The sequence below is a fragment of the Etheostoma spectabile genome, chromosome 2 (genome assembly GCF_008692095.1).
Source record: "Etheostoma spectabile isolate EspeVRDwgs_2016 chromosome 2, UIUC_Espe_1.0, whole genome shotgun sequence".
Classification (NCBI taxonomy): domain Eukaryota; kingdom Metazoa; phylum Chordata; class Actinopteri; order Perciformes; family Percidae; genus Etheostoma; species Etheostoma spectabile.
This window is the reverse complement of record NC_045734.1, coordinates 24,314,534-24,341,320: the sequence shown is the minus strand read 5'-3', so window position 1 is coordinate 24,341,320 and position 26,787 is coordinate 24,314,534. Positions and strand designations below refer to the sequence as shown.

At 39.7% G+C, this 26,787-nt stretch overlaps 1 protein-coding gene across 2 annotated transcripts in view; it reads left to right on the top strand.

The window, feature by feature from the left end:
- Nucleotides 1–1,059: 1,059 nt before the first annotated feature.
- Nucleotides 1,060–26,787, top strand: part of grin2ab (glutamate receptor, ionotropic, N-methyl D-aspartate 2A, b) — a 95,042-nt gene continuing 69,314 nt past the window's right edge. The window contains exons 1-4 of one of the 2 annotated variants that reach the window (XM_032535735.1): nt 1,060–2,216; nt 3,074–3,280; nt 25,623–25,847; nt 25,964–26,122. In XM_032535735.1, coding sequence (XP_032391626.1) covers nt 2,199–2,216; nt 3,074–3,280; nt 25,623–25,847; nt 25,964–26,122 — 609 coding nt within the window. In that variant the 5' untranslated portion in view covers nt 1,060–2,198. The remainder of the gene's footprint in view (nt 2,217–3,073; nt 3,281–25,622; nt 25,848–25,963; nt 26,123–26,787) is intronic. The other variant, XM_032535742.1, reaches the window with a different exon arrangement.

The following is a 26,787-nucleotide window of genomic DNA, read 5'->3' as shown; positions in this document are numbered from 1 at the left end:
ACAAGCTTAGCCATACTCAATTGGGAATAATTGTTGGTTAAACTAAAAAAAAAAAAAAAGCCACTGTTAATGGTATTGCACAACATTCTCTACAGTTCCCAAACGGGTGTCCTGGGTCTAGCCTGTCCCAGTAGGACGTCTCTAATGGGTAAATAGCAGGAGGAGATGGTGGTGGGCATAATGGTTTGAAAGAGAGCTATTATATTTGGACCTCCAGGATTCTTTTCCTTAAAAAACAAAAAGTAGACCACCATCCAGTCCTCATGTTTTCTGTCTCCCTTTTTTGTTAAATCCACGTTATGCAATTGTCTGTTTCTTAAAGTCTAAGCCTGGGAGGCTCGGGCTCTGACGGAGGAGGATAGAGGACCTCAACAGGTTGAGATTTTTTATTCTAGGGATAGAGGAGGAGGTGGAGGAGGAAGAGGAGGATGAGGATGGAAGTGAAGTCTTCCTTAATAATAAGCCCTCTGGTCTGCTTATGCTGCACTGTTTTTTTTGTGTTTTTTCTGCTTCAAAGTGTAACTCAGTTCATGACAGCCAGTCCTAGTAGATCCCCGGCCCGCTAACATGGCCCCATGCACCATCTGTCTGCGATGGGACTCCAAGGGAACACTCAGAGGGAGATGCAGATAGAGGCATGGAGCAAGAGGGGAGAGTTTTGTCAGCGCTCCCGGAGGACCCCTGTGATGCAGTTTTGATCTGCTAATTATGTTTAATGGAAGCTGTGCAATTCACTAGTGTTGCCTCTATTCTCCCTTATCTTACCCGCAGCTTTTAACAAACCCTGGCACTGATGAGGGAACATGAACTTCATCAGCAATAAACGTTTCGGTGCGGTAATTTTGAAGCAATTGGAATTTTAACTATGGGGAAGGGGTGCAACATGATTGTTACAACAGTTCAGCGGATATTGAAATGTTTTATCTGTGCGCAGTGGATGCTCTGAGGAGCGGAGGCGCAACGCGGTGACTTGTTTGACGTCGACACAGTGTAAGAGAGAGAGAGAGAGAGAGAGAGAGAGAGAGGCCTACTTGCACACACGCGCGCACGCTGTGTCTTTTGGCGAGGTGGCACCAGGTGATGCCATAAACGACAAATGATAGTGTGCGCCATACCGCTCTTGCGTCTTCATTTTCTGGAGAAGACACGCCAGAAAAAGCGACACGCGGAGAGACAGAAAATCCGGAGAGAGGCAGAGGAGAAGAAGAGACATAGCCTATCAGTTTTAACGAACTGGGAAGTTGAAGTTGCTTTTTTGGCCAAATGTCCCTTGCGCGCGCCCTCTTAACTCGTCACATATGCTTTTGATATTTTATAATGGGAAGATGAAGTCACCCAATTCATCCCCCCACTACTACCCCCCTCTCCCCTCCACCATCATTCTCTCATTCAGGCCCGTTGCCCTTATGTTTAATTAACTAGGCTGATGTGTAAGTACCTTCAGCCAGCGAAGCGTGGGCGGCGGGCTGCGGGGTAAAGAGACTGCCGGAGAATATTTCCTTATTTCTCTCCGCCCGGGCGCTCGGTCGGCTGCCGGAGCATCACCTCTGTCGTGTCGAAAGCTACAAAAATAACTCGAGCCTTTTAAACTTGTTCCGAATTGTTTAGGTTGTTTTCGGAGTGCAGTGGTTTTTCGAAGAGCGCGTGAGGGAGAAGACGAGGGCGAGAGAGAAAAGAGAGAGGGAGAAAGTGTGCGCGCGTTTGTGTGTGCGCGTTTTGATGTTATTTGTGACGGAATCCCCCCTTCAGTCTTCAAGAATCCGCGAGCGGCGCGAGGAGGAGAGGAGGAGGCGCGCGGACCTGTCCACGAGCCACTGCGGAACGCGCGGGGCTGCCGCTGGAGATCCCAAACCAACGGTTATTTTGGATTGTAGAGTCTAACTGATCCCCGCACTTCAACGGCTTTTTTTATTCCCCCTTTTTCCCAGTCCATCTCCACCGTTGAATGAACGGTGTTTGACATCTTAACCGAGAGGAATACTACCTATCTACCGGGGGTGAGGTGCTGGTGGAGGTCTTCAGAGGCAGACAGGTGGATTTATCCGTGCGGTGGTGTGTTTTTTGGGGGGGAACTGGATGGAGGAAAAATTGATGGATTAATTTGACGGAGAAGAGTCGTATGTGATTCACACTCCTGCCGAGGGCACCCGAATGGAGTAACAGGCTGCAATGTCATCTCCACCTGGCCGCCTGGAGAGATGTGTCACGGGAATGGGGTGAGTTCGCCTAATTAGTACGTTTTTTGGCTTGGAGAACTAACTCTCTCCTCTCATAGGTGACGCGGATATTGAGCAGAAATCGTCAGGGTTCAGTGGTTTAATATCTGCCGCACACTCACTCTCTCCTCTCAAAGTGGAGCAGAGGCGGGGTGGTGGGGTGGCTGGTTTGTGTTCCTCTCTCCGCTCCTTCGTTCGTCCGAGTCCCCGACACACCTGCTGCATGCCCGATATAGACGCCCGCACCGAGCGAGAGAGGGGATATTCGCTGCGCAGCCCCAGGCTGTTTTAAGGCTACCCCCCCCCCCCCCCCCTCTCCTCTCTCTCCTTCCTCTCCTCCTTTCTCTCTCTCTCTCTCTCTCTCTTTCTCTCTCTCCCTCTGAGACTGAGACACACACTCACACACACACACACACACACACACACACAGTCGCCTACTATTTTGTTTTTTTTTCCACCATCCTACCTTTGAATTGAACTTGAGTTTTCGTCACGAGCTTTTTTAAAATCCATCCAATAACCCCGCGTCTAAGCATCCCCACACACAAGACACACACAAGAGACACACACACAAGCACGCAATTGCGCGCGCGCGCGCACAGACACACACACACACACACACACACACACACACACATACACACACAAGATGGTATTATTTGAACTAATTCAAACTAGCTGTTGAGTGTTTAGGAATATAATGCCATTGGGATTGGGTAGCCTAATAATGTTTATAGTTCAGCACCAGCCTGTAGGCGCGCGTCCTTTAAGAACAGGATCAAATTTAACAAGTAGCCTATGCGCAGGGGTGCAATGCAATATAACATTTTCAATTTTCTTTTCTTTTTTTTTTTTAGATCAAGTTTGAACACTTTTGCTCTGGTTTCACTGACGCTGTGAGAAGGAACCAAAATGCCAGTAAACGGACAGGCCATGGTGGCTGCCTGCACGGGCCCTCAGACCACGGCAGTAAAACTCAGCATTCATCGCACGGACTCCGAAGAAGAAGGCGCAAATCCTCCGCGACCGCAAACCTGCAGCAGCCACGCTTTGTGACGACGAAGGTAAGGACCGCGGCCAGTACCGGTGATCACGGGGAGAAACACAACCGTCAGAGGCAGGGCGCTGCGCGACGCTAAGCGGCGCTGTTGCATCACATTAACTCCGGCCACTGATGAGAGGCCGTGTAATGAATTCATATCTCAAATTACAGTTTTCAGGCTTTGAATACAGTCACGTTGTAGAAACACATTTTCTTCCGTTTTCCTCCTGCTTCCCGTGCCAAGTCTGACACAGAAGTGTCTTTGCCTCTTCTAAGGGACATGAAAGCCAACACACATACACACACACACACACACACACACACACACGCACACACGTTACATGGGGGTAACGGTAAGAGTTTGACGTATCTGAGTGATCTGACATGACAGAATACAAGGCCCTAATTCCTATAATTTCCATAACACTAATCATTCCCGGTGGCATAAAACCACCCTTATTTTTTAATGCTCAATATTGGGTGTCTAAATGTATTATGATCATTTAGGGAAAATTATCATTCATGCCATACCAGACTCATTGTGCTTTTGTAGAGAACTGGCAATAGACACCGTGGATGTGCTCAGCAGTGGGCCTAGCCTATTTTCTTGAATAGTGGAATGACACAAAAGGAGATCAACTCTGTAGGGCATAAACGCAGTAGAGTGGTGGCAGGGAATGTCAAGAGCTGTTGCTCTCTTCATTAATATAAATGTGTTGTGCAAAGCTGCAATGAATTCTGTGTGATGTCATAACACCTTAAAAACTTTAGAGTATTTTATAGTAGACCTTTTCTATTCACTGTCTTTTTTTGTCATCACTGCAGAGAGGTTTCGGCTCAATTGGGCATTTAATTTTCATCTCTCACGTCCTGCCATTAACTAACTACTAAAAACAAAGCCAAAAAGGAAAAAAGCACAGAAATGAAACATTTTCAGTGATCAGATGCATACCATATTCTGAGTTCCATCTTGGCTCCGGCATGACATAGTGATAAAATTATGTCGAGATGCATCTCACTGAGCTGTTCACTGAACCATTCCCATTGTTGGCTAAGCAGGTATGTAGTTCCGAATTCATTGTCTCGGAGCAGCTTGACAGTGTAGTCAGAAGTGAGACTGTGTTGTTCTGTTTCCCTGCAGTTAAAGCTATTTAATCCCTCACATTAAATGTGCTGTTCTCAACATGTTACTGTGCTGCCTTTAACACAAGGGCCCTCTTGAGATTATATCGATAGCACCTAAGTGGAACTGGTGATACTCACACAGACGTTGAGTTCTTATATGTTGGTGACAAAGATTGAGCTGTAAAAAAAAAAATCTTTTTTTTAAAAGAGCATATTCAGAGAGGATTTTTGCAGATTAAAGGCTGCAAAAGGGGAGCAATCAGACTGCACTGTGTCATCCTTGGTTTTTTAATTGTGCGCAAGACATTTATAGAGCTAGAGCCCAAAATTAGCCCCAAATCTACAAATGCCTGCAAGTGGGGAATGGTTCAGAGAGCATTTCTGCACAGATCTTTTTATTTTCATTAAAAATACATAGTTTTGACCTTGCTGGTCCACAAAAATTGCAATTATTATTGTGATTACTGACATATAGTCAAAGAATAGCTTATCAACTAATTGATTTACTTTAAGAATGGCTGTTTGATGATAACACATCATTACTGAAAATATTGCCCTGGTATCTTTCAGGTTATTTTAAATGTATTTGAGTCACAAATACTAGAATAAAACCTACGAATCCTCATATCCTCTCCTTTTTTTCTCCTCCTTTTTCCATGAACATAGAGAGGATTTTAGGTAGGAGTAAACACACAAGATTGCAACCTAGAGCGTATGAAGAATAATTAGAAAAACGCTTAAAAAAGAGAAAAGCCAAAGAACCTGTGGGTGGAATATGCACCCTTCTGCCCTGTGTTGTAGCTGTATTTGTCCTGAAGGAGGTATTGACATATCCTGAGATAAGAGCCACAGCAAATAAACCAATTTTCTGCACAGTATTTTTCGTTGGAGCACACTATCCACTGAAGTTGACAAACTGCATGTTAGAAAATATCTGTCCAGAATATTAACAGCCAAATCGTGTTCAGCCACCAAGCCTCTGGCGTGGCCTTTAGCTTCAGCTGTCATCCGCTGAGCAAGCACTTTCTTTAAAGTCAATTAAACCTGCAACTGTGCCTGTACTGTGTTGCGCCAGATAATCTTGTACTGACCATATCCACCACCAAGATTTGGCTACATTGGACTTTTAGTGGCAAACAAATTGAGTATTTTGTATTGAGAATTTTTTATGCCCTGCCTTCACAGTCGCTGTCTTATACAATCACAGGTCAAATGGCGCTCACATGAGGCTTGAGAGGATGAAAATGAGTGTTTTCATTTTTCCGTTCCTAGCAATTACCAGTGAAAAGGGCTGAGTGACATATGATAAGGAGTCATTTGACCCCCGCTGGTTTTCTGTATATTGATGTGTGATAGGGCCTTCTCAGACACAAGTTAATAACCCAAAAGCCTCCTAAGAACGTGCCCTGTTTAATCATTTAATCAAAACACAATTGGTGGTCTCATTTAATGAGCTAGTGAGCCATAGCGATATTAAGTATGGTTTGACTAATACAGGTTTTTGAACTGATATTTTTAGATTGAAGTAGGGCAGTCGTTTTGTGATGATGCTCTACTTCTGTATATTTGATCATTTCATGCCTTAAAACAAGTATTCCTTGTTTTACCTCTTTTGAAAATTCATCTGTTTCTATGTTACAGTTAATAAATAGTTGTTTGTTAATCATCAGTGAACCACTCACCTGTTTAATATTTAATATAAAAACAGAAGATTTAAAATTCATACCTCCAGATTTAAAAACAAATAAAAACTAAATAAGAAAAATGAAGAACTGGAAATGCATCACATTTACCGTTACATTGGTTGCAGCCTTCAAGTCCTGTAGCTTACACAGTAACATTCAAGGGACCTATGACTAAATCTTTATAGCTAGTACACACCTGCATCAGTGTATCTTTAATGGGTTTATAAGTGTTTCCTTCAGCTCAAGATTCCAGATAAGTCTTATCCAGTTCCAACCCAACTTTTTGATTAGATTTAATTAATCGGATTGAAATAGATCTGAAAATGTGGGGGTTTTCAAACCTGAAAAATAATAATAATTTCTCATGCTAGGATTTTAGAAATCAAATCCTAGTTTTAATCAATCGTAAAACTCATATCTGTTTTTTCACGACTCAAAGGCAGATAGTTTTGATGCTGAAAATCAGGATAATCTTTATCCTACTTAAGAGGTGGTTTCAGGGTGGATTTAACAGAATGACACGCATAATAGGAACCAACCAAGAAATTGCCACCTTTAGAAGCAGCCTTCCATGTTCCTATTTCAATCAACAAATCTGTCAAAACAGTCACATATCCCAAATGCTTCTGTTGCAGACGGATGGACCAGCTGGATGATTGATGAAAATGGCTTTTTGAACTTCTATTCTTTATAAGGGTGTTTGAATTAATGTTATGTTACACAATGTTAGTTCTTTCACATTGCAGAATAGCAGTTACGTTTCTTATTACGTTAGCCTTTCAGTGACACTTTGAATGTTGCCTTTCAGATCTTATTCAGTGTGCAGTATACTAAAAAAGAAACGTCTTTTATACCATTTACATTTTGACTAAGCAGAATTCTATTGTTGATGGCATTACTGTATAACAGATGGCGGGAGATAAAGGTTAAAGGGATGTTAAGTCATTTATGGCTTTTTATTGAGCTGTCTTGGCAGTTAGTCACACCTCCGACACAGTCTATATGTCTCTCCCTTTGATGAATGTGTCTTTTTTTTTCATATTTTGTTATGAAAGCTAATCGATTTCCATCTGTGTGAAATAATGTTCTTATGTTACTGCTTAGTCATTTCCATTGGCTCAATAACCAAATAGTTTTTTAGGCGTATGTGTTGGTAATACACAAGCCTACTGGAAAACACCTGATGTTCTCTTCACTGATAACAACTAAAATTACTTGTGTAACAATCAAGTCTTCTTATGGCTGCATTCATTGGATTTGTTAGCCCCTCGACGACAGCATAACAAGCTGAAAAGGTCCTTTTAGCTGTCTGCTAGCTGGTCAACTTCTGAGGAAAATGACTGTTTTTATTCGCTAGTCTCCAGCAAGCGCAAATAAAAACCCATTTAATTTACACATTGAAGATAAGTTTACTATAAGGTAGCCACTATGGCAGCCATCCAGTTGAACTTAAAGGGTAACTACCGTTTTTTTAGGTAGATAGGATCCCTTCAGAGATAGATGTTTTTGAAACCTTTCTGTCAGAAACAGCAACACAACAACAAGTTACTAGCGCTAAACCCATCAGACTCCATTTAAAAAAGCGTAAAAGTGTATAGAGACAACATATTTTCACATTTAAACCTGCAAACTATGTTTATTTCAACCAAAATTAGAGTTGGGATGGTTGGAAAAGTGGAAAGACGCCCCAAAACGTTTTTTTCATAGTTTTACTTTGTTTCTGTCAACTTTGAATGAAGTGTATTTTACGATGCTTTATTTTGGAGTACGGTGGGTTTAGCGAATGCAATTTTGCTGATGTTTTTATGTTTAAAAAAAGGACCTTACTCTTCAACCGAAAGGTTGACCTCCTTAGAGTAGACACTTAGAATTTTAATCTGAGCCTGTCGGTGGCTAAACAAGCACCTTTGTGTAAGTAGATACAAGCTGTAGCAAAACAATTGCCCTATTAACTTACATTGTAGCTTGTTTCGCCGTTGCTGACAACGATCTTGCTTAATACAGGACCAATTTCAAAGATTGTGGTTCCCGTCAGTCACTTCAACACAAAAACATCGGAAAGGTTGAAAAAAAAAGCCCCAAAGTTATCCTTAAAGCATTGTGGCTGTGAATCCACTGCCATTAATTTTCATACAATGGGCAGCTGTTTTAAGTAAGAAACCCAGTGTGTGCTACCTGATTGACAATACACCAGAGTTGGGAGACCATAGACAGTAAAAAAAAAACATGGGTGTAATCTTTGTGGCGGTACCTAAAGGTTTGCCATTGTGAAGCTCAGTGTGTGCGGCTCCGGCCTACTCTCTATGCTTGCCCCTTGTGACTGCAGCCACCTGTCACTCAAAATGACTGTGATGAAATCAGGGGTCTTTAATGTTTTTAGCTATGACCCTTAGCTGAAAGAGAGACAGAGTAGGGACTCCCTACTACATATACTATATAAAATGAAGGCGCATTAAACTAGGCTGGATCTGGAAACGAGGTTGATGAAAGTGGTGAGACAGAACCTAAACAGTACATTTGTGTGCAAGAAAACCAAAACAACGACTAACAATACAGTGGTGTGAAAAAGTGTTTGCCCCCTTCCTAACTTCCTGTTCCTTTGCATGTTTGTCACACTTAAGTGTGTCGGAACATCAAACCAATTTAAAAAAATAGTCTAGGACAACACAAGTAAACACAAAATGCAATTTGTAAATGAAGGTGTTTATTATAAAAGGTGAAAAAAAATCCAAAACATCATGGCCCTGTGTGAAAAAGTGATGCCCCCTAAACCTAATAACTGGTTGGGCCACCCTTAGCAGCAACAACTGCAACCAAGCGTTTGCGATACGTGCAATGAGGCTTTTACAGCGTCTGGAGGAATTTTGGCCCATCATCTTTGCAGAAATGTCCTAATTCAGTTACATTAGAGGGTTTTCGCAGCATGAACAGCCTTTTTAAGGTCATACCACAACATCTCAATAGGATTCAGGTCAGGACTTTGGCTAGGCCACTCCAAAGTCTTCATTTTGTTTTTCTCAGCCATTTGGTGGTGGACTTGCTGGTGTGTTTAGGATCATTGTCCTGCTGCAGAACCCAAATTCGTTTCAGCTTGAGTACACGACAGATGGTCGGACATTCTCTCAGGATCTCTGGTAGACAGCAGAATTCATAGTTCCTTTCATCACGGCAAGTCTTCCAGGTCCTGAAGCAGCAAAACAGCCCCAGACCATCACACTACCACCACCAATTTTACTGTTGGGATAATTTCTTTTTATGAAATGCAGTGTTCGTTCTAAGCCAGATATACTTGGACACACACCTTCCAAAGAATTCCACTTTTGTCATCGGTCCAAAGAATGTTGTCCCAAAAGTCTGGGGATCATCAAGATGTGTTGTGGAGAAATTGAGACGAGCTTTGATGTTCTTTTGCCAGCGTGGTTTTTTTCCTTGGAACTCTGCCATGCAGGCCATTTTTGCCCAGTCTTTTCCTGATGGTGGAGGCATGAACGCTGACCTTAACTGAGGCAAGTGAGGCTGCAGTTTTTTGGAGTTGTTGTGGGGTCTTTTGGACCTCTTGGATGACTCGTGCTGCGTCTTGGGGTAATTTTGGGGCGGCCGGACTCCTGGGAAGGTTCACCACTGTTCCATGTCTTCGCCATTGTGGATAATGGCTCTCACGTGGTTCGCTGGATTCCCAAAGCTTTGGAAAGGCTTATAACCCTTTCCAGACGATGATCTCAATTACTTCTTTTTCAATTGTCCTGAATTTATTTGGGTCTCAGCATGATGTGTAGCTTTAAGGATCTTTGTGGGACCTTACGGGTCAAGCAGCTCCTATTAAGTGATGCCTTGATTGTGAACAGGTGTGGCAATAACAGGCCTGGTGTGGCTAGAGAAATTGAACTCAGGTGTGGACAACACAAGTTATAGTATGTTTTAACAAGGGGGGCAATCACTTTTTCACACAGGGCCATGAGAGTTTGGATTTTTTTTCACCTTAATATAAACACCTCATTTACAAGTTGCATTTTGTGTTTACTTGTGTTGTCCTTGACTATTGTTTAATTGGTTTGAGTTCCGAAACACTTAAGTGTGACAAACATGCAACGGAACAGGAAATGAGGAAGGGGGCAAACACTTTTTCACACCACTGTACTTTTTAAAAGTAAAGACCATCATTATGGATAATCAGTGGTCATCGTTAAAAAACAAAATGCACACAGATGTGCTCTCCTTTGATGCCAGTATTCGTCTTTCAGTTGAAAGCTTAATGCTTTTCATTTTGGATTGTAACCCCCCACTGTGTCTATTTAAATGGTGTGCTTTTGAATTAGCTTGATTAGTATTAAACACAACATGTGGCTTTAAAGTGAAAAAAAGTCCAGCTTCCTAGGAGGCTTAGCTGTTACCTTAAATAATGGCTTTTACACTTTGTCTGTCTAAGGGTTTTTCCAAGCTCAAAAAGAGGCTTAAGAGGGGCCTAAGTGCGGCCAGTCTGGCCCTGTCATTTTGGCCAACTTAACACCCAAAACCCATATTCCAATTTTATGCTTTTACAGACACCAGATTTTGGCTCAGACTGATATAACACTGTCCTAGTTACAGTTAGACATTATTCAGCTTTTTAAATCCAATTTGGTTCAGTTTTTCACGGGCATGAGAAACAGATCAGTCACATAAATGTATCAGTTATATTTGGCCACTTTATTGATCTGTCTCCAACAGGGATCATTGTGAGTGGTCTCACTGATTACAGGGGAGATGGTTGCCGCTCCATTTAATGTTTTACATATATTATTAGGGCACAATGAACTCAGTGTGTGTCTCAGTGTTTTACAGTGAATACAATTATTATACCAGAGGAGATAACATGTGCAGGGTAGGGCTTTCTTTTAACAATGGTACTATGGCGCCACACAGTAATATGCTACTGTGGTACCATCATTGTTTCCAAAAGAGGGTGTAAAATGAATAGTTATTGTAATTCTCTGATAAGCCAGCAGCCACATTACGATAAGGAAAGGCTGGCAATGTGTGCTCTGCACCAACTGTGCCAGTGATGTTAAATCCATAAGGAATTTCATCATTCAGCTTCAGAACAGTTAAAATGGCTCTATTATCTAACTCATATTGTGTTTCTAGTGAAAATAGAAGTTTCTCATTAACACATTGAATTGAAATAAATTCAAAAAATCATCTTTTTTGTTAGAGTATTGATATAAACAGTGACTAAAACAACTGAAGATTTTCTTTTATGTGTTATGGGAAAACGCTTGTAAACGGAATCTAGAGTTTCAGGCCAAAAACACTTGTTTTATCAGTGAGCAGATGTTCAACGTTGGCTAGCATTGATTTCAGTGAAGTCACTTTAGTTGAAATGAAACCCTACTCTGTTTTCAGTTCCTTTATTTTAAGCATTGAGTTTAATTTGACACTTTCTGTTTGCTTCAGTCAAACAAAAATGCTAAAATGTGCCTTTACTCTTCAAGACTCATGAGAGCTTATATTTGCTGCAAAGTAAGCACACTCCACAAGCCTAAAACTTTGGCCAAAGTCCACCTGGTTCAATTTTTCTTTTGTTTGAAGAAATCTAATAAAAATACTCAGTATTACTGGTGCTCGTTTCCTAACGGTTGTAATAATTGGAAAACCAGTGTGCATCGTTTTAAGTGTCTTTAAGTGTCATGTTTTCTCAGTTCTCTGATTATGCAAATTGGAAAATTATGCAAATTATAGGTGGAGCAGGCAGACTTGTCAACAAACATGCCTCCAGATGTGCTCCGGCCGATCTAACAGCACTCCAACTGTGATCTATGTGCATTTATACTTTGCAAGGTATCCGGATACAGATGTCTATACCAGGTACATGGGGCCCTGCTGATCCCATTTGTAAACTCTTTAAACTGTTGCATCTGCATTGCTAATTAGCTAGCTACCTAATGTGTACACTTTCTTTGCTGGCCTGTTCAGAAAGCCAAGGTGTTAAGACAATACATGTGTTCATGCTTGTAGGCACAGTGGGCAAGGTTTGCCATACAGCTGTGGCTCCGTTGTCTCAGTGCAATAGCCTGTCACGCCATTGATAGGGGACCAATGTTACTGGGTAATGTCAACGTGGTTTAAAATAAGATGTTTTGATGGGGCAAATATGTTCCCCACCTACATAGGAGCATACCTACAGAGATGAACGAACATGGGCATGTTCATATAAATTCCCCATTTTGGGAAGAGTTCTTTGAGATTGTTTTCAAAATGAAACTGTGATATCCATTATTGATTTGGTAAAAGTCATCCATGCTTTTATCTCTGCTGTAACTCAGTGGGTTTGCCTCAGTCAAAGTCCTCTCTCCCGTCTCCAATTTGTACAAACACAGCACCTAGGAGACCTCCTGGAGCACTGACTCTGCTTTCATCGATTATCTGCTGTTGATCCTTTTTGTATGTGTTATTTCTCTGTTTTTGAAACACAGAGTACCATGTGGGATTTTCAATTATATAATCCTAGATCAAGGTAGATTGCATTTTTTCTTTTTATAAAGTACAGATTGATTTAAGTGGTTCACAGTGGTGTTGAGTACTAGATATTATACTCGCACACTCTAGTGTACCAATTTTTCAACAATACGCTGCTTACCTTGGAGAAACACACTGATTTCTTAAATAAATATGTAAACAAAAAGCAAAAGGTGTTGTTTGTTTACTAATTTAAAATACATTTGCATACCCTTAAATGCCAAGTAGAAAATAATAATCAATTATTGACATGTGAGTTACACCCTGCAAAAGATTATGTGCTTTTGATTACTTGGTACATTAAAAACAAATTAACACAAAGCAACTGAGGTGTATCTTGCAATAAAGTGAAGTGGCATCTTCAATGGCCATCTACCGGGAAACCTTCAACATGTAATTTTAAACAGTTCACTCTATGATTTACTGTGTCGGTGTCTAGTCAGTTTAAATTCTTTTTTTTTTTCTACCAGTTGTTATGAACTCTGCCAGGCAGCAAGATTCAGAGGCCAAAAAATATCCCCAAAGCATCCACTAATCATTAAAAATATATTACTCCAGGCATAATGCTCCATGCAACGCTGGCGACAGGTGCTGTCTCAGCCAGACGGGGCATCTGGTGATGTGGGAACATTTGAAGCCTCAGTCTCCTCCTGCCAAGTGCAATTTTTAACAGCAATAAGCAACACATCAAAAAACATATGTTGACTGCGGTGCCCAGAGATGTATACTCAAAGATAGATCACAGGTTAGAGGCTTTTGGAAATCCATCAAATGTATGCCTTGACCACAAACATAAATTCATTTATAGTATAATATATTTCAGGCATGGAATCTGTAAAATTGCTCGCTTCAAATGTTTTTTTTTAAGTAATGGCTTTTATGGCATTCATACACACTGTAGGTCTCCTTTACCCTCTATTGTCACACAACAAGACCAGTATGAAAAGAGCCACTGTGTGTCACGGCTAAAGAACAGTAATGAGATGGAAATACTGATTGATTGTTCTCAGGTCTCTCACAGGCTTCATCAGCGATGGATTTTAAAACCTATTTTGCTGTTAGTCTTAATTAATGACCATTGTGAGCATGAGGGACGCTCGCCCCCACTTCTCAGTTGTAAATCCCGTAATACGTTTTCACATAATTTTCACAATTTATTAGATGCAGAATTCTGCTGCGAGGGAGACAGGTCTGATGTTTATTTTGATTGTAGGATTTTTTTTTTTCCTCTTTTACCTTTCAGTGTGAAGGAGGAGTGGGAGATATACTGTATATTCATCAAGATAATATTAATTTGTCTACTGTCAACTGAGATGTTGCCATAATGTTTATCCCGTGGCATTCATCCCTTTTATATTTGTAGTTGTATCAGGCTATTGTGGGCAGTAATGAAAATCAATGAGCAGCACTGCTTTATGGCATTATTGGATGTTTACATGATTTTAAAATCAATGTTTTAAAACATTTGTCAGCTATTAAATATACTAGATTATTAAAGCAATCAGTCTTCCACAAATGTTACTAAATTCTGATACATATCAATTTCAGGATGTAAAATGATACTATGGCAATCAATTTTATCCATTGGCAAAAAAAAAAAAAACATTTATATACTGATCTATCAATAGAACAACTTAAGACTGTCTCATTTCCAATATTCAGTAGTTTATTAAATTGATTTATTTTCTTTGTGCATAAGAGAGGATAATTCAGTGTGATAATACAGATACAGATACAGATCAGAACAAGATCTGTATTTAACCTTCTCCTGCTGTAGCCTTTGTTACAAGGTCCAACTTAGGAAGGTCACTGTTGTGACTTTTACAGAAAAGATTCTGGTGCATTTTCAAACATGAAACCAAGCATGTAAAACTGGCAGCACATTTACGAGATAATGTGCATTTCTGAAAGGGGCTTGAGTAGAAAAACATGAAAGGGAAAATAACATGCTACATGGACAATGTTACGTCATGGAAAATTTAAAAATGTCAGTGTTTCGTCAAGGAAAGTTAAAAATGTCATTTCAATACTTTTATTTCCTTAACCTTTTACAGCAATACGTAGTACTATAGAAGACATTTGGTGGACTAATAAATGTCTTCACTTTCATCAATAATAGATTGTTCAAGAGAGTGGTGCACTTGTCATGCATTAAAATCAGTACAAATTCAGTTTTTGGTTAAAAATTAAAAGGAGAATTTATTCCATCATTACATGAGATTGTCTAACAAGGCTTACCACTGATTGTCTACAACCGTCTTGTGTCATTTTAATGTTTCAGGTCCTTTTAATAATAGAAAGCTAGACAAATCACATTGTAGATTTATATAGTCTTACCTCATAATACTGTGCTGTGTTAATGGTGTTCTCTGGTGTTCATGCAGTTTGTGGTCAGCCATGTTTTTAAATAATACAAGTTTACTGCAAAAGTGTGTCATGTAAACAAACAGATCCCCCAAATGTGTGGAGTCTCTAATTTGGTATCTGGTTAATTCTATCTGTATGTACCTTGTTGCTGCACCCAAGGTTGCAAGCTCTTTGACTAAAACAGTAACAGTTTGGTTAAATTATTTTTAATATGCAAACATTAACCCCCTATGCTTATGCTAGTGCAATTCTAATGTAAAATGTAATGTAACTCCTCCAAAGTGTGCTGGAGGAGGGTCTTACTACTCCACATAGCATTGGGGGATGGGAGGAAAACGTGCTCTGGCTTATTGACATTTCTTTAAACCAATCACAATCGTCTTGGGCGGAGCACCTGAGATAAGTTGCGGTGTTGCTGCAAAATAAGCAACCATAACCAAAAAGTGCACAGACAACCAGGTAAATTGCAAAATGAAACGTTAAGTAGCTTAAATTTCCAGGTAATCACTTAAACTTTTAAATTTTGAATCTCAAAATTGTGTCCACCAAACACATGTGCGCACAATTTTGATGTGGAAAAAGGCTGTTGGGTTGTTAAAAGACTGTCTAACAGTAAGGCGGTTTTGTCGAGGACAAACAGGAAGGCACTATACAGACCTTACATTACGGTTAAACAAATAAAAATGATATTTCAAACAAGACCTTTCCACCATATCCTGCTTGCAAATAAAGACAACAATTATATTTTGCAATTCACTGTCTGGGTGGGTGGATAATGATGCACACTGTGCATTAGTAAATGCTGAGCAATCTCTGAAAAATATAAACCCTAGTGCTCCCAGGTCAGAAAAAGAATATTTGAGTTTATGATGTGAAAGTGCACCTTTAATAAAATTATTTTGAGAAAATACACTGACATTTTATTGAATTAAAACCAGCTTCTTATTTTATTTAGTAGTTGTAGTAGAGGTTAAAGGGCAGTAGTGTTATGTTTGTGAATAATTGTGAAATATGGTGTTTGTTTCTACACTTGCTAAAATTTCCATATCTAAGTGTACTGTTGCGCCTTCAAAATAAACATAAAAATGTACTTTGTTGTTTGATATTGCAAACTATCTTTGCGAAAGTGCAGGTAGTCAATTGATTCAATATCAAATATTTTGATATTCATTTTGACTTATTTTACATTCATAAAATATGAAACCAGAATGAAGTCATAGACTTATTTCTGTCATTGTTCCTGTACTGGTGCTTACATAGTTCAACAACCTTTATCAAGCTATAACAAGCCATTAATTTCTGACATCAAGATAAGGGAATAAAATTGAAAAATGTGTGATATGAAAAAAAAAAAGAAAAAAAAAAAAATATATATATATATATATATATGCATAATATATTGTTTCAGAAAGCAGACATGATGAAAAATTCTATTGACACCCAAATCAAATTGTGCCTCCAATTGGCTTAAACAGATAGTAGGGGGCCCAGGACACTGCCTTGTGGCACTACATGTTATAGGCACAGGGTCAGGGTGTTACAGCTGATCTTTCCCTGATAGTTGTATCATTATATCCTGTGCCTTTAGCTTATAAAGAATGCATGAATGAATTTGTTAAAAAAAAGTGTATTATTAAACAACTGTTACAATAGAATACTCCTAAAAATGTTTTTTAATACATAACTAAAGCTGTAGTCTTACCCCTAATTTCCACCGGATGCGTAACAGCTGCGGATTGGCTCTGCTGTGTGTTGGCTCCGTGAGTCGCCATCCGTCAATACCCACCAGGTCCGAGTTTGTTGCGGAACGGCTGCGGCCACAATTGACAGTTCAAGTCTCGAGGACCCACAAGATCTCGCAAATTCATGTAGAATACAACCAAAAAACCAACAACAGTTTGTTCCGATCCAGAGGAATAGAGAGAAAACAACTCTGTGCTGTTTTCAAGGTGTAGTGCTGGGAAATATGATCCACTGTGAGCACGGCCTATTTTATTTTGAAAATGAACCGGATGTTTTTTTTGTTTCTGTGCTCAACTTCCTGTCCCGCACTATCTGCCATGTGCTGAATTGCTGCGGCGCTCTCTGGTATCCGGCAAAAATAGAAGCTCTGGGAATGAGTTGGGGGTTTAGGTTTATGTTTGTATCAAAAACCCTAGCATATTTAGTGCAAAACTCGTGTTCTGGACAGCAATAGAGTATATTCAGTTATCAAGGTTTTCAGAAACTTTCCCGTAGGAGTCCATTGTAAATCTTAAACATGTACATATGGTTAACAAAATTCCAAAATTCTATCTTTTGTGAAGAAAAGTTGCCTTTTTGCTTGCTTGATGAAGGGATGTTATGATTTACCTGCTTACTTAATCACCCCACCTGACTTGCTTAACACAGGCAGCGACCACTATTGCATTCCTAACACATTGGGGACTCTGTGTAGCTCTGCTACTATCAGTGACACCTATGACACCGCACTATTTGTTTCGAGGTGTTAGTGAACTTTAATGAAATAATTTAAGATATCTGCTGCCAATCAAACTGACTAAGGAAAACTTCTGCCATCAAAAAAACTAATACAAATACACAAAGCAAACAAATGTTTTTTTTTCAAGTATTCCACACCTTTTAAAACATTTTTCCAATATGTGCTTGAAGACGTCACACCACCATCTGCAATGTGTTTTAATTTTTTTACCCAACTGAGACACAACTTAGCACCGACTGCCCGGTAATGTGACAAGCTTGGCTAGCTTGTTACAGTACTATTGCAGCCAAGTAAAACTAAGAAACGGTGGGTGGTATGCTCTTCTTTTACCTTCTGCAAACTATGTATCTTTCCCAACAAATATAACAGAGAGAGAGAGAGAGAGAGAGAGAGAGAGACCCTTTATCCTTTTTCTTTTTAAGATGCAGTAGGTAAGACTTATAAAACTAACTTTCATATTTGCTGAAACTGACCCCATAATTGAGTAGTATGCCTACTACATAAAGCAGGTAATTAAAAAATAATCCAGCTCCTCTGGCACCACCTACAGCCTGGGGCACACCGCTCAGGCACACGCATTCATTCTCTCTTACACATGTGTGCCTGACTCCCAAATTCCACAGGATGCGGAACGGCTGCGGATCCGCTCCGGAACGGCGTCGTTTTGTTTCCATTAAAGTCAATGTGTCTACTTCCACAGACAGGAAGTTGAGCACAGAAACAAATACAACATCCGGTTAAATCTCAAAATAAAATAAACCGTGCTCACGGTGGATCATATTTCCCAGCACTACACCTTTAAAACACAGCTCAGAGTGGTTTCCCCTCTACTCCTGTTTTGCATCCTGTGGAATTTGGGGGCTAGGCTGGTCACAATAAAAGGCAACTCCAAAATCAGTCAGTATCTGGTGTTATGGTTAGGGTTAATCTCTCCCTCCCTCTCTCTCTCTCTCTCTCTCTCTCTCTCTCTCTCTCTCTCTCTCTCTCTCTCTCTCTCTCTCTCTCTCTCTCTCTCTCTCTCTCTCTGCCTGACTGCGGTTCGTCGTTTTAACCAACTTGTGTGGGCAAATGCTCACATTCAATGATGTCTGGCACTTTGGAGAGGTGTTTTCTTCACTGGTAAACCCTAACCCTAATTGCAGACCCCCTCAAACGGACCCCCCAAATATAGTAAAACTGCACATTTTAAAGTGGCCTTTTACTGTGGCGCTAAGGCACACCTGTGCAATAATCATGCTGTTCAATCAGCATCTTGACATGCCACACCTGTGAGGTGGACGGATTATCTCGACAAAGGAGAAGTGCTCACTTACGCAGATTAAGACAGATTTGTGAACAATATTTGAGAGAAATAAGCCTTTGTACATACAAGTCTTAGATCTTTGAGTTCAGCTGATGAAAAATGGGGGCAAAAACAAAAGTGTTGCGTTTACAATTTTTTCGGTGTATTTCATACATACAGAAAATCCCTGGCAGATCATGCATTTGTATGAGCATCAAACACGCATTACATATTTGCTGTTAGTTACAGTACTTAGGACAACACTAACTGTGCCGATGTTGTCAAGTTACATTGTTTAGCAAATCCAAAAACCGACAGCATTAGACAACATAAAATTCACTTGATGTGCATGTTATTTATCAAACAGGTGCAGCGGCCTGGAAGCGCAGTTTGCCTTTCATCTGAGACATAGCTTGCGTGCGGTCAGTGAAGTGTGCCTCTCTTCTTCATGCAAATGCATTTAGCATTTAAAGAAGGATTGCACACATAACACAGGGAGATTTCATAAAAGTGGTTGACTGCACATTCTGGTAAATATTTGTTGAAGCTCACCCAATATTCAAGGGTCAAAATTACAAGAAAAATGATTTTCCTCTACAACGTAGGTGCAGATTTGAAATGGTATAATAAGGGAAGGTTGTGTTGGGGGATTTGAAAATTAATATTCCTGCATTCTGTGGAAATCACCATGACAGCAGAAACATGTGTAGGAGAGCTTCAGTGAATTATTTAGAAATGAGAGTGACAGCTTCTTGGAAAGAAAAGTAGTGCAGTATAAAGAAGATAAAGAGGGTGGAGAGTTGTGGCTTTGTGATCATTTAATATGAGCTAATGCACTTTGGTGATTGCACACTTGACATCTAGTTGCAGTGGCATGTACTTTTTTTAAAGGCAATTTATTTGCTTAATGACTTCTACTGCATTGGTTTTACAAACCGTAAACTCATTTTAGAGCATACATAACAACATTTTAATTTAATTTTTCTGGGCTTGATTTCTTTCAAGATTTATTACCCTATTGTATCACCATTTTGCCATTGAACTGCATCTTTGGAGATGTCGTTTACATGCAGAATGGACGTAAACGACAATCCCAGTTACTGAAATTAAGTACTTCTCATACATTTAATGTAGATTGCGAGCCCAAATATGTACATAGATCTAGCCCTGACACTTAGTTTGGAAGTCGGTAGTATGGGGATTAAGAAACCAAATTGTAAGAATTTATTTGATGTTTGTACCACTATTGTGGTAAAGAAATGAGCACACAACAGCACAACACAACGTATTATATTATTCAACCTTGACTGTAGAGAGATCACAGCCAACTTATCTCATATAATGCCATAGGCAAGTGTTTGTAGGTTATATTTTCATTGTCTATTTCTTGCCTGTATTTCTTGCCTTGTATTTCTTTCGTGCTTACTTGTTTGTGTGTTATTGTTTTGTTTTTTTGTTTTTTGCTGTTGCTGCTATGCTGCTACTTGTAACGACAGAATTTCCCCGTCGTGGGATAAATAAAGTATAATCTATCTATCTATCTATATGTCAAGGTGATGTTGGACTTTTTCTCTTGAAGTTGCAGATAAGCAAAGGTAATTATAAAATAACTAGATTTAGAAATGACAATTTCTATGTGCTTTCTAAACAAATTGTTTTCAAGTTCAACAACACCCTTCTCAGATAGAACCATGACATTGTTGTGACACAGCAACGCCACCAAAGGATGATAAAAGGGAAAGCATGAGATTGGCATTTAAAGATGTTGTCACTAATCGATGTGAGTCGAGTGCTGATGAGAGTTGCGCATGCGACAAGTAGCCTACAAGAAGCTAACGAGAAACTTCTGTAATGTCAATGCAACAAAAATGGACCTATAGTTTGTTCACTGCTGGCTACAAGTTAGCAATCTAACACAACAAAGGCATTCAGTTGAATGGCGTTTTGAGCTAACGTTAGCAATGAAACAATCATAGATAGCTAAAACTTTTTTTAAAGGATTTCTGTTATTGTTTGTTATGAGAAGTTTATAAAATATAAACTTCAAGTCATAATTTTCAGTATGACACATTATGCCGTAAACAGTTTTTTGTTTTGTTGTTTTTAAAATGGCTTAAACAGCACCCAAAGATCTAATTGTATGTTCAGCTCTCACATTGCACCAAACACAATTTTACCTTGTCAATTTAAAAAAAGAAGAAGAAGAAAAAAACAGACAATTAGTTGGAAAAATGAAATAAAATGGGAAAACAAATAAGTTAAGCAACAGTAGACACAGCAGTATCTGATTGGTCACACTTGGTTGTAAAAAATCAGATATTTTGGGGAAAATCGCATACACGAGGCTTCATATGATGGATGGAACAGTTGTAGCCTTGAAGCAATGCTCCATGCAAATAGATGTTGGCAAAGAAATTTATTGAGAGGAACGTGTTTAACTAGGGTTGCCACCTGTCCCAGTTTTACCAGGATTGTCCTTCTTTTTAATAACCTGTCCCGTGAAATTTATCCACTCTCCTGGGACACTGAACGTCCCGGTTTTCATAAGGCTACGTGAATATGTATGTTCAATTTACTATTTTCTCTCCAACCAATGCTTTGTGCACAGAGTGGTCAGTGTCTCGTGTGTATATTATCACTGGCTCTGTAGGGGACGTGACGTAGCAAGCACAAGCACAGGTATCTAAGCAATCAGGTAAGCTACGATAAATTATGTCAGATAAGTACTCTTATGGGAATACCTGAGATGTTTAAAATATTCAGTACTATGCAAAATCTTACTGCAGAAAAGGTGGCAACCCTATGTGTAACATATAAATGGACAGTGGAGAAGTAGGTTGTGCACTAGAAGTTTCAGAGAGTTTCAGAGTTTCTGTGGATGTTTTGATACTTTTGTGTCCACAGTGAAAACTGGTTAGCATTAAAATCGATTGAAACAGACGGAATGTTGTTGTTCATGAGGAAACTACAAACTCGTGCAGCCTCATTTCAAGCCTACAAAGGTTGAGTGGTTGCTATTCAAAAGACAGATTTTGGGTGGCGTATCACTTTAAGATATTTTGGGAAAACATGGCCCACATACTGCGAGCCTAATTTGTGTTGTCATCTAGAGATACTATGTTGAGCTGCTTCATTGGCGATGAATGAAAAAATGAAATTGTGGGCCGATAGATTTAAGCAATTACACCCACACGAGTTTTATTTAATAGGAGTTAGGGCTAACATTGTTGAACCAAAAAATGTGCTTATATCCGAGGAAAATCCCTCTGGGTTGTGTTACATTGTGCACAAACACGTCCTCTGATTCATTGTCACTGAGGCAGCTTGAGGGCCTCTTAATGCCAGCTACCATTTGAGCACAGGGTGTGCTGTTTCTAGCTTTGACAGAGGCATCATTTTTGCAAATTTAACTTTAGCATCAGGAAATAAAACTATTTCTAGACGAGACTAATTTGCTGCTTAGAGGCAAATTTGCACAATTTAGGAAACATGTTTAGATGAGCACAAACAAAAGCTCCCTACGTTTTATTGCTGTGAATCAGCTTTTGAATACTAAAAGACATTTTAGGAGAGACCCTTGGCAGGATACTAGAGAATTATGCCGCTGAATATTATTAAATTATTAACATCTTGATTTGTTTTTGAGTTTTGTGAAAATATTGGCATAAATGCTAACACAGAGGGAAACAGTTACCGCAGGAGTCAACGGATGGGATTTTAAGCACAAATGCATATCCTGCAAGACAGCGGGAACACTCGGTGACCCAAAGATTTCCAGCTATGTTGACCACTTTGGAAGTTGTGACACAGTACACTTCGACTTCTTATAATGTTAGCCCTGATGCTAACTCCAGGGAAAGTTAGTGTAATCTGTTCCCATTGGTTGAAGCTGACACTAATTTCCTGGGACAGGAGTGTAGCGGTGTGTGATTTAACGGCGTATGCTAAGTGCTGCTGGAGCTGCAGGCTAGTCTGCGGGCACCAGGGCAGAGAGAGCAAGCTGGGAAAGTACTGACTTGACTAACTGGCCTGATTAGACCGGGTGTGAGATGACATGGATCAGATACACACACTAACCCACCCAGAAAGACAGATCGGCAGAATTAGAGGAAAAGAGTTTATAAAAAAGAAATACATTAAGAGAAAATGAATAGATGAAGACGATTAGCATACATGAATGCAAAGTAAGACAAACGGAAAGAGGACAGGATGAAGAGATACAGAGACAGTGGGTTAATTTTGTGGACGTGATGTTTCCTCCCGGGGTGTTTTTCAGCTCTGCTGGACTGTGGTGGTGTAAGAAATTGGCTGAGATGCAACGTAGCATTCGCATCATGGTTTCATTAGCTCTCATTCAGCCCTAGGCATTTCACACTGCATTTCCTCTACTCATCTGCTTCTCTTAGATCTGCACACATTACAGGAAAAGGTAACACAGAGTAAGCTGAAGTGGGAACAGGAGCTTAAACTCTGTATTAGACCGGAATCCGGTTAGGATATAGAGTTGAAAGAAATGTTATTTTTCATCTTGGTGAATGTTATTGATTGATGCAGACACTTGTGTGCCTTTAGCGATTTGGAATGTTTCCCCCTATAGCCTCATGACTTGGGTAAATCAGATTACATTTATTCCTGGGTTATTTTATTCATTAATAGCTGGCACTTTACTTTGAACATTGCCTACAGGCATAGATTATGTTCAACTAAAGGCAAACAGGGGAAAAGAAATCTAGGGTGTGTCATAAAGACTGATAAGCACTTTAACAAAAAATATAGTTAGGTTTAACCCTGATCTCCTAGTGGTTGCCCAGTTTTTATTTGTTTGAATGTTTTTTGAAAAGTGAAGGACGGAAAGAGGACAATTTCCAGTTTAGGCCTATCATGCAGTCCCTGCAGGATTTCGCTGAGATTGTCGTGGCCCAAAATGCCTGATGTTGCAATGAAAGTTGCAATGTTTCTCGAATGCTTGTTGCAATGAAGTTGCGGGAGACAAAGAAAGTTGCAAACATTACTCTTGGCTGAGTTTTTCTAGTAACCTTACCAATGAGGCTGAGGATGCTGCAAATGAAAATGGCTGGTGGATTTGAGACAAAAAATAATAATTTATTGAATGAATCAAAATTGAGAATGTCTGTTAGTGGCTTGTTGATCTTTACATTGTTAGTTCATTTCCTCTCTTGGCCTGGGACACACAGTCATACGGTTTGAGAAAGTAGCCTACTTATTAAAATTTAACTTATCATTGCACTTACAATAACAAGCGTACCTGTCCTCAACTGAGGTCATCCTGTACGTCTCATCTCTGGTTTTTCCTGGATCCACCGTGTGTGTGTGTGTGTGTGTGTGTGTGTGTGTGTGTGTGTGTGTGTGTGTGTGTGTGTGTGTGTGTGTGTGTGTGTGTGTGCGCGCGTGTGCGCGTGCGCAAAATAGTTACAGCGTACATTGATGTTAAAATGTATACAGGTATACAGGTCTTTCACTGTACATGTTGTTGGTGAATGTGAGATGTTCGAGTCACACGCGTCTCATCTTCATATCAGGAACAAGAAAATGAGTTTGGCAACGTGCGTGTGATGTCAACCTTGGCGCTATCGACATTGCAAAATCCTAAATGGATTGATCAGTTGATTTTTGGTTTTGCACTTGTGGCTTGCACTAATAATTCAATTCAGGTCACATATCTGAGTCACACAGGTTTTAGTTTTTTTTTCAAATCAAAGCTAAATACAAGCCACAATCCAAAATATATTTTGTCCGCAACACGGTAAAGTCGATTTTTAACTCATTTCACAAGGTGTGACTCAACTTCTTTCAAGTAAACAAACATAGCAAGAAGTGTGAGTTATTGCTTATTCTCATAAGACACAAGGGAAATATGAACGTGTTATACACAAAACTATGTAATAGTACAAAATAAAATAAATAAAATCATCTGATTTTAGATGTTTTTTCAGATAAAAATGATTAGGAGTTTTAGTTTTCACAACAAATTAAGTTTCATCTTGTTACTTTTCTTTTAGCTTCACACAGTGCTCTCTTGCTATCATTATGCATGTACTGGTAGGCGATATGTTATCAATCCCTCTCTGTAAACACACCTTGTGGGATTAGAAATTCTGAGAAAAGACAGTTACGTATAAACACCTTGAAGGCTGGTTATCTAGGATTACTATTTTTTGATAAGATTTAAGCAGCTCATGAAATAATCAGTATTTTCTACCTTGTCAGTTTGCAAATAAACACCTGACAACACAGTATTCAACCACTGACACACACACTGATGGCAGCGAGTTGGGGTTCAGTGTCTTGCTCAAGGACACTTTGGCATGTGGACAGGATGAACCTGGGGGTGTGGTTAGGCGTCATCCCTCAAGAAAATTGTGTTTTCCATTAAAAATAAATCAATTTCCCCATATATTGTGTTTCTCCTTGTGTGTTTTTGCATCTTTTTTAAGTTGTCTCTTTTTGGTCACTTTTTTTTTTGGGGTGGGGGGTTGTTTTGGGTCTTGGTTTGTGGTCATTTGGTGTCTCTTTGCGGTAGTTTTGCATCTCTTTTTCTCATCAATCTGAACCATTATTATAACCACATCTGTGTCTAAAACGTTGGAAAAGCTCAAGCAGATAATTATTAAATAACACTCAAAAAGCTTAAAAACATAACTTGCTAAAGAAGTCCAACTACAATCATTAGATCTGAGAAAAGTCTTTTTCAGTTACGTTCATGGCAAGGAAACTCTGATACAGAATGTCTCACCTGCAGCTGTGACAGGCTGCTGATAGCAGGCAGAAAACTTTCACGGTAAAGAAATACTGTTACAGCCTTAGTATATGAGCTTTGTAACATAAATTCAGGATTGACGAAGTGTCACAGTTTCTTCACAAGATGGTTCTTTGCGTTCATGTTTGGTGCTTGTGTGTGTGTTTTCAGGGTATGATGGGTGTAGTAGGCTGGCTGTTACTCCTACTCTCCCAGATGATGGTGCCTGTGGCGTCCCAGAAGCCTCCAGGTCTCAGTGTGGGTGTGATCATGGGCCAGACGCGCTTCATTTCTGATCAGGATCTCCGCCCATCTAGGCGCCCTGATGATGCCCTTGACGTCTCCGTGGTAATACTGAGGATAAACCAGACAGACCCAAAGTCTGTGATTACACAGGTGAGAAATGCTGTGCAGGTTCACCACTATTAAACACATAAACATGCTGTCTATAACACACACACACACACAGAGAGTCTTGTTTGACACCTGAGTTTGTTTCACTGTGTCCCAAGGTGTGTGAGCTTCTGTCACGCACTCGTCTCCATGGCATTGTGTTTGCCGATGGCACCGATCAGGAAGCCATTGCCCAGATCCTTGACTTCCTCTCCGTTCAGACGCAACTTCCAGTCCTGGGAGTCCATGGAGGCTCATCTATGATTATGGCTGACAAGGTGAGTGTGCGTGACGTACAAAACATACTCCTGCTTTCTTTGGATACACAGTGTATGTGTTTTTGGAGATTAGGGATTTGTAATCCCTCCTTCCAGACATTTTTCAACCTACAGCTTTTTCAGGTGTCCTGGCACAATGAGATCAGTCACTTATTTCCATTTACAGACCTGGTATTTACAAAGTTGTCCCACCTGAAATGTAGCTCACAATTCATAATCCGTCAAGCAACAGCATGAAAAATGACTAAATAATAAACTAATAAATTGTAAAAAATGTATAAAATGACATGCTGGGAGGTTTTGGAAGCTTGGTTGTGCTATCACTGCTGCTCTGTTGGATTATTTTATGTTTAAGTATAGAGTAGAAACACTGCCAACGCACTGAATCGATGGCTTGTATAACCCTCAGCATCTTTATGTTAATTAACCTTTTTAAAGGTTACATAGTTCACATTTAAAAGTACAGTATTCGTAGGGTCAATAGAAGTATTTGCATAAAACATGCAGCATTTTCTGGAACATCATTTATATTTCAAGAGATAATCAAACATTGTTTAAAATATGTAGCAATGTAACATGCATTTTCTGCTTGGTCTAAAAGTGTGCATGCAAAGCAACGCGCGTTTTAAAAAAGCCAAAGAGAAGATATATATATATATATATAT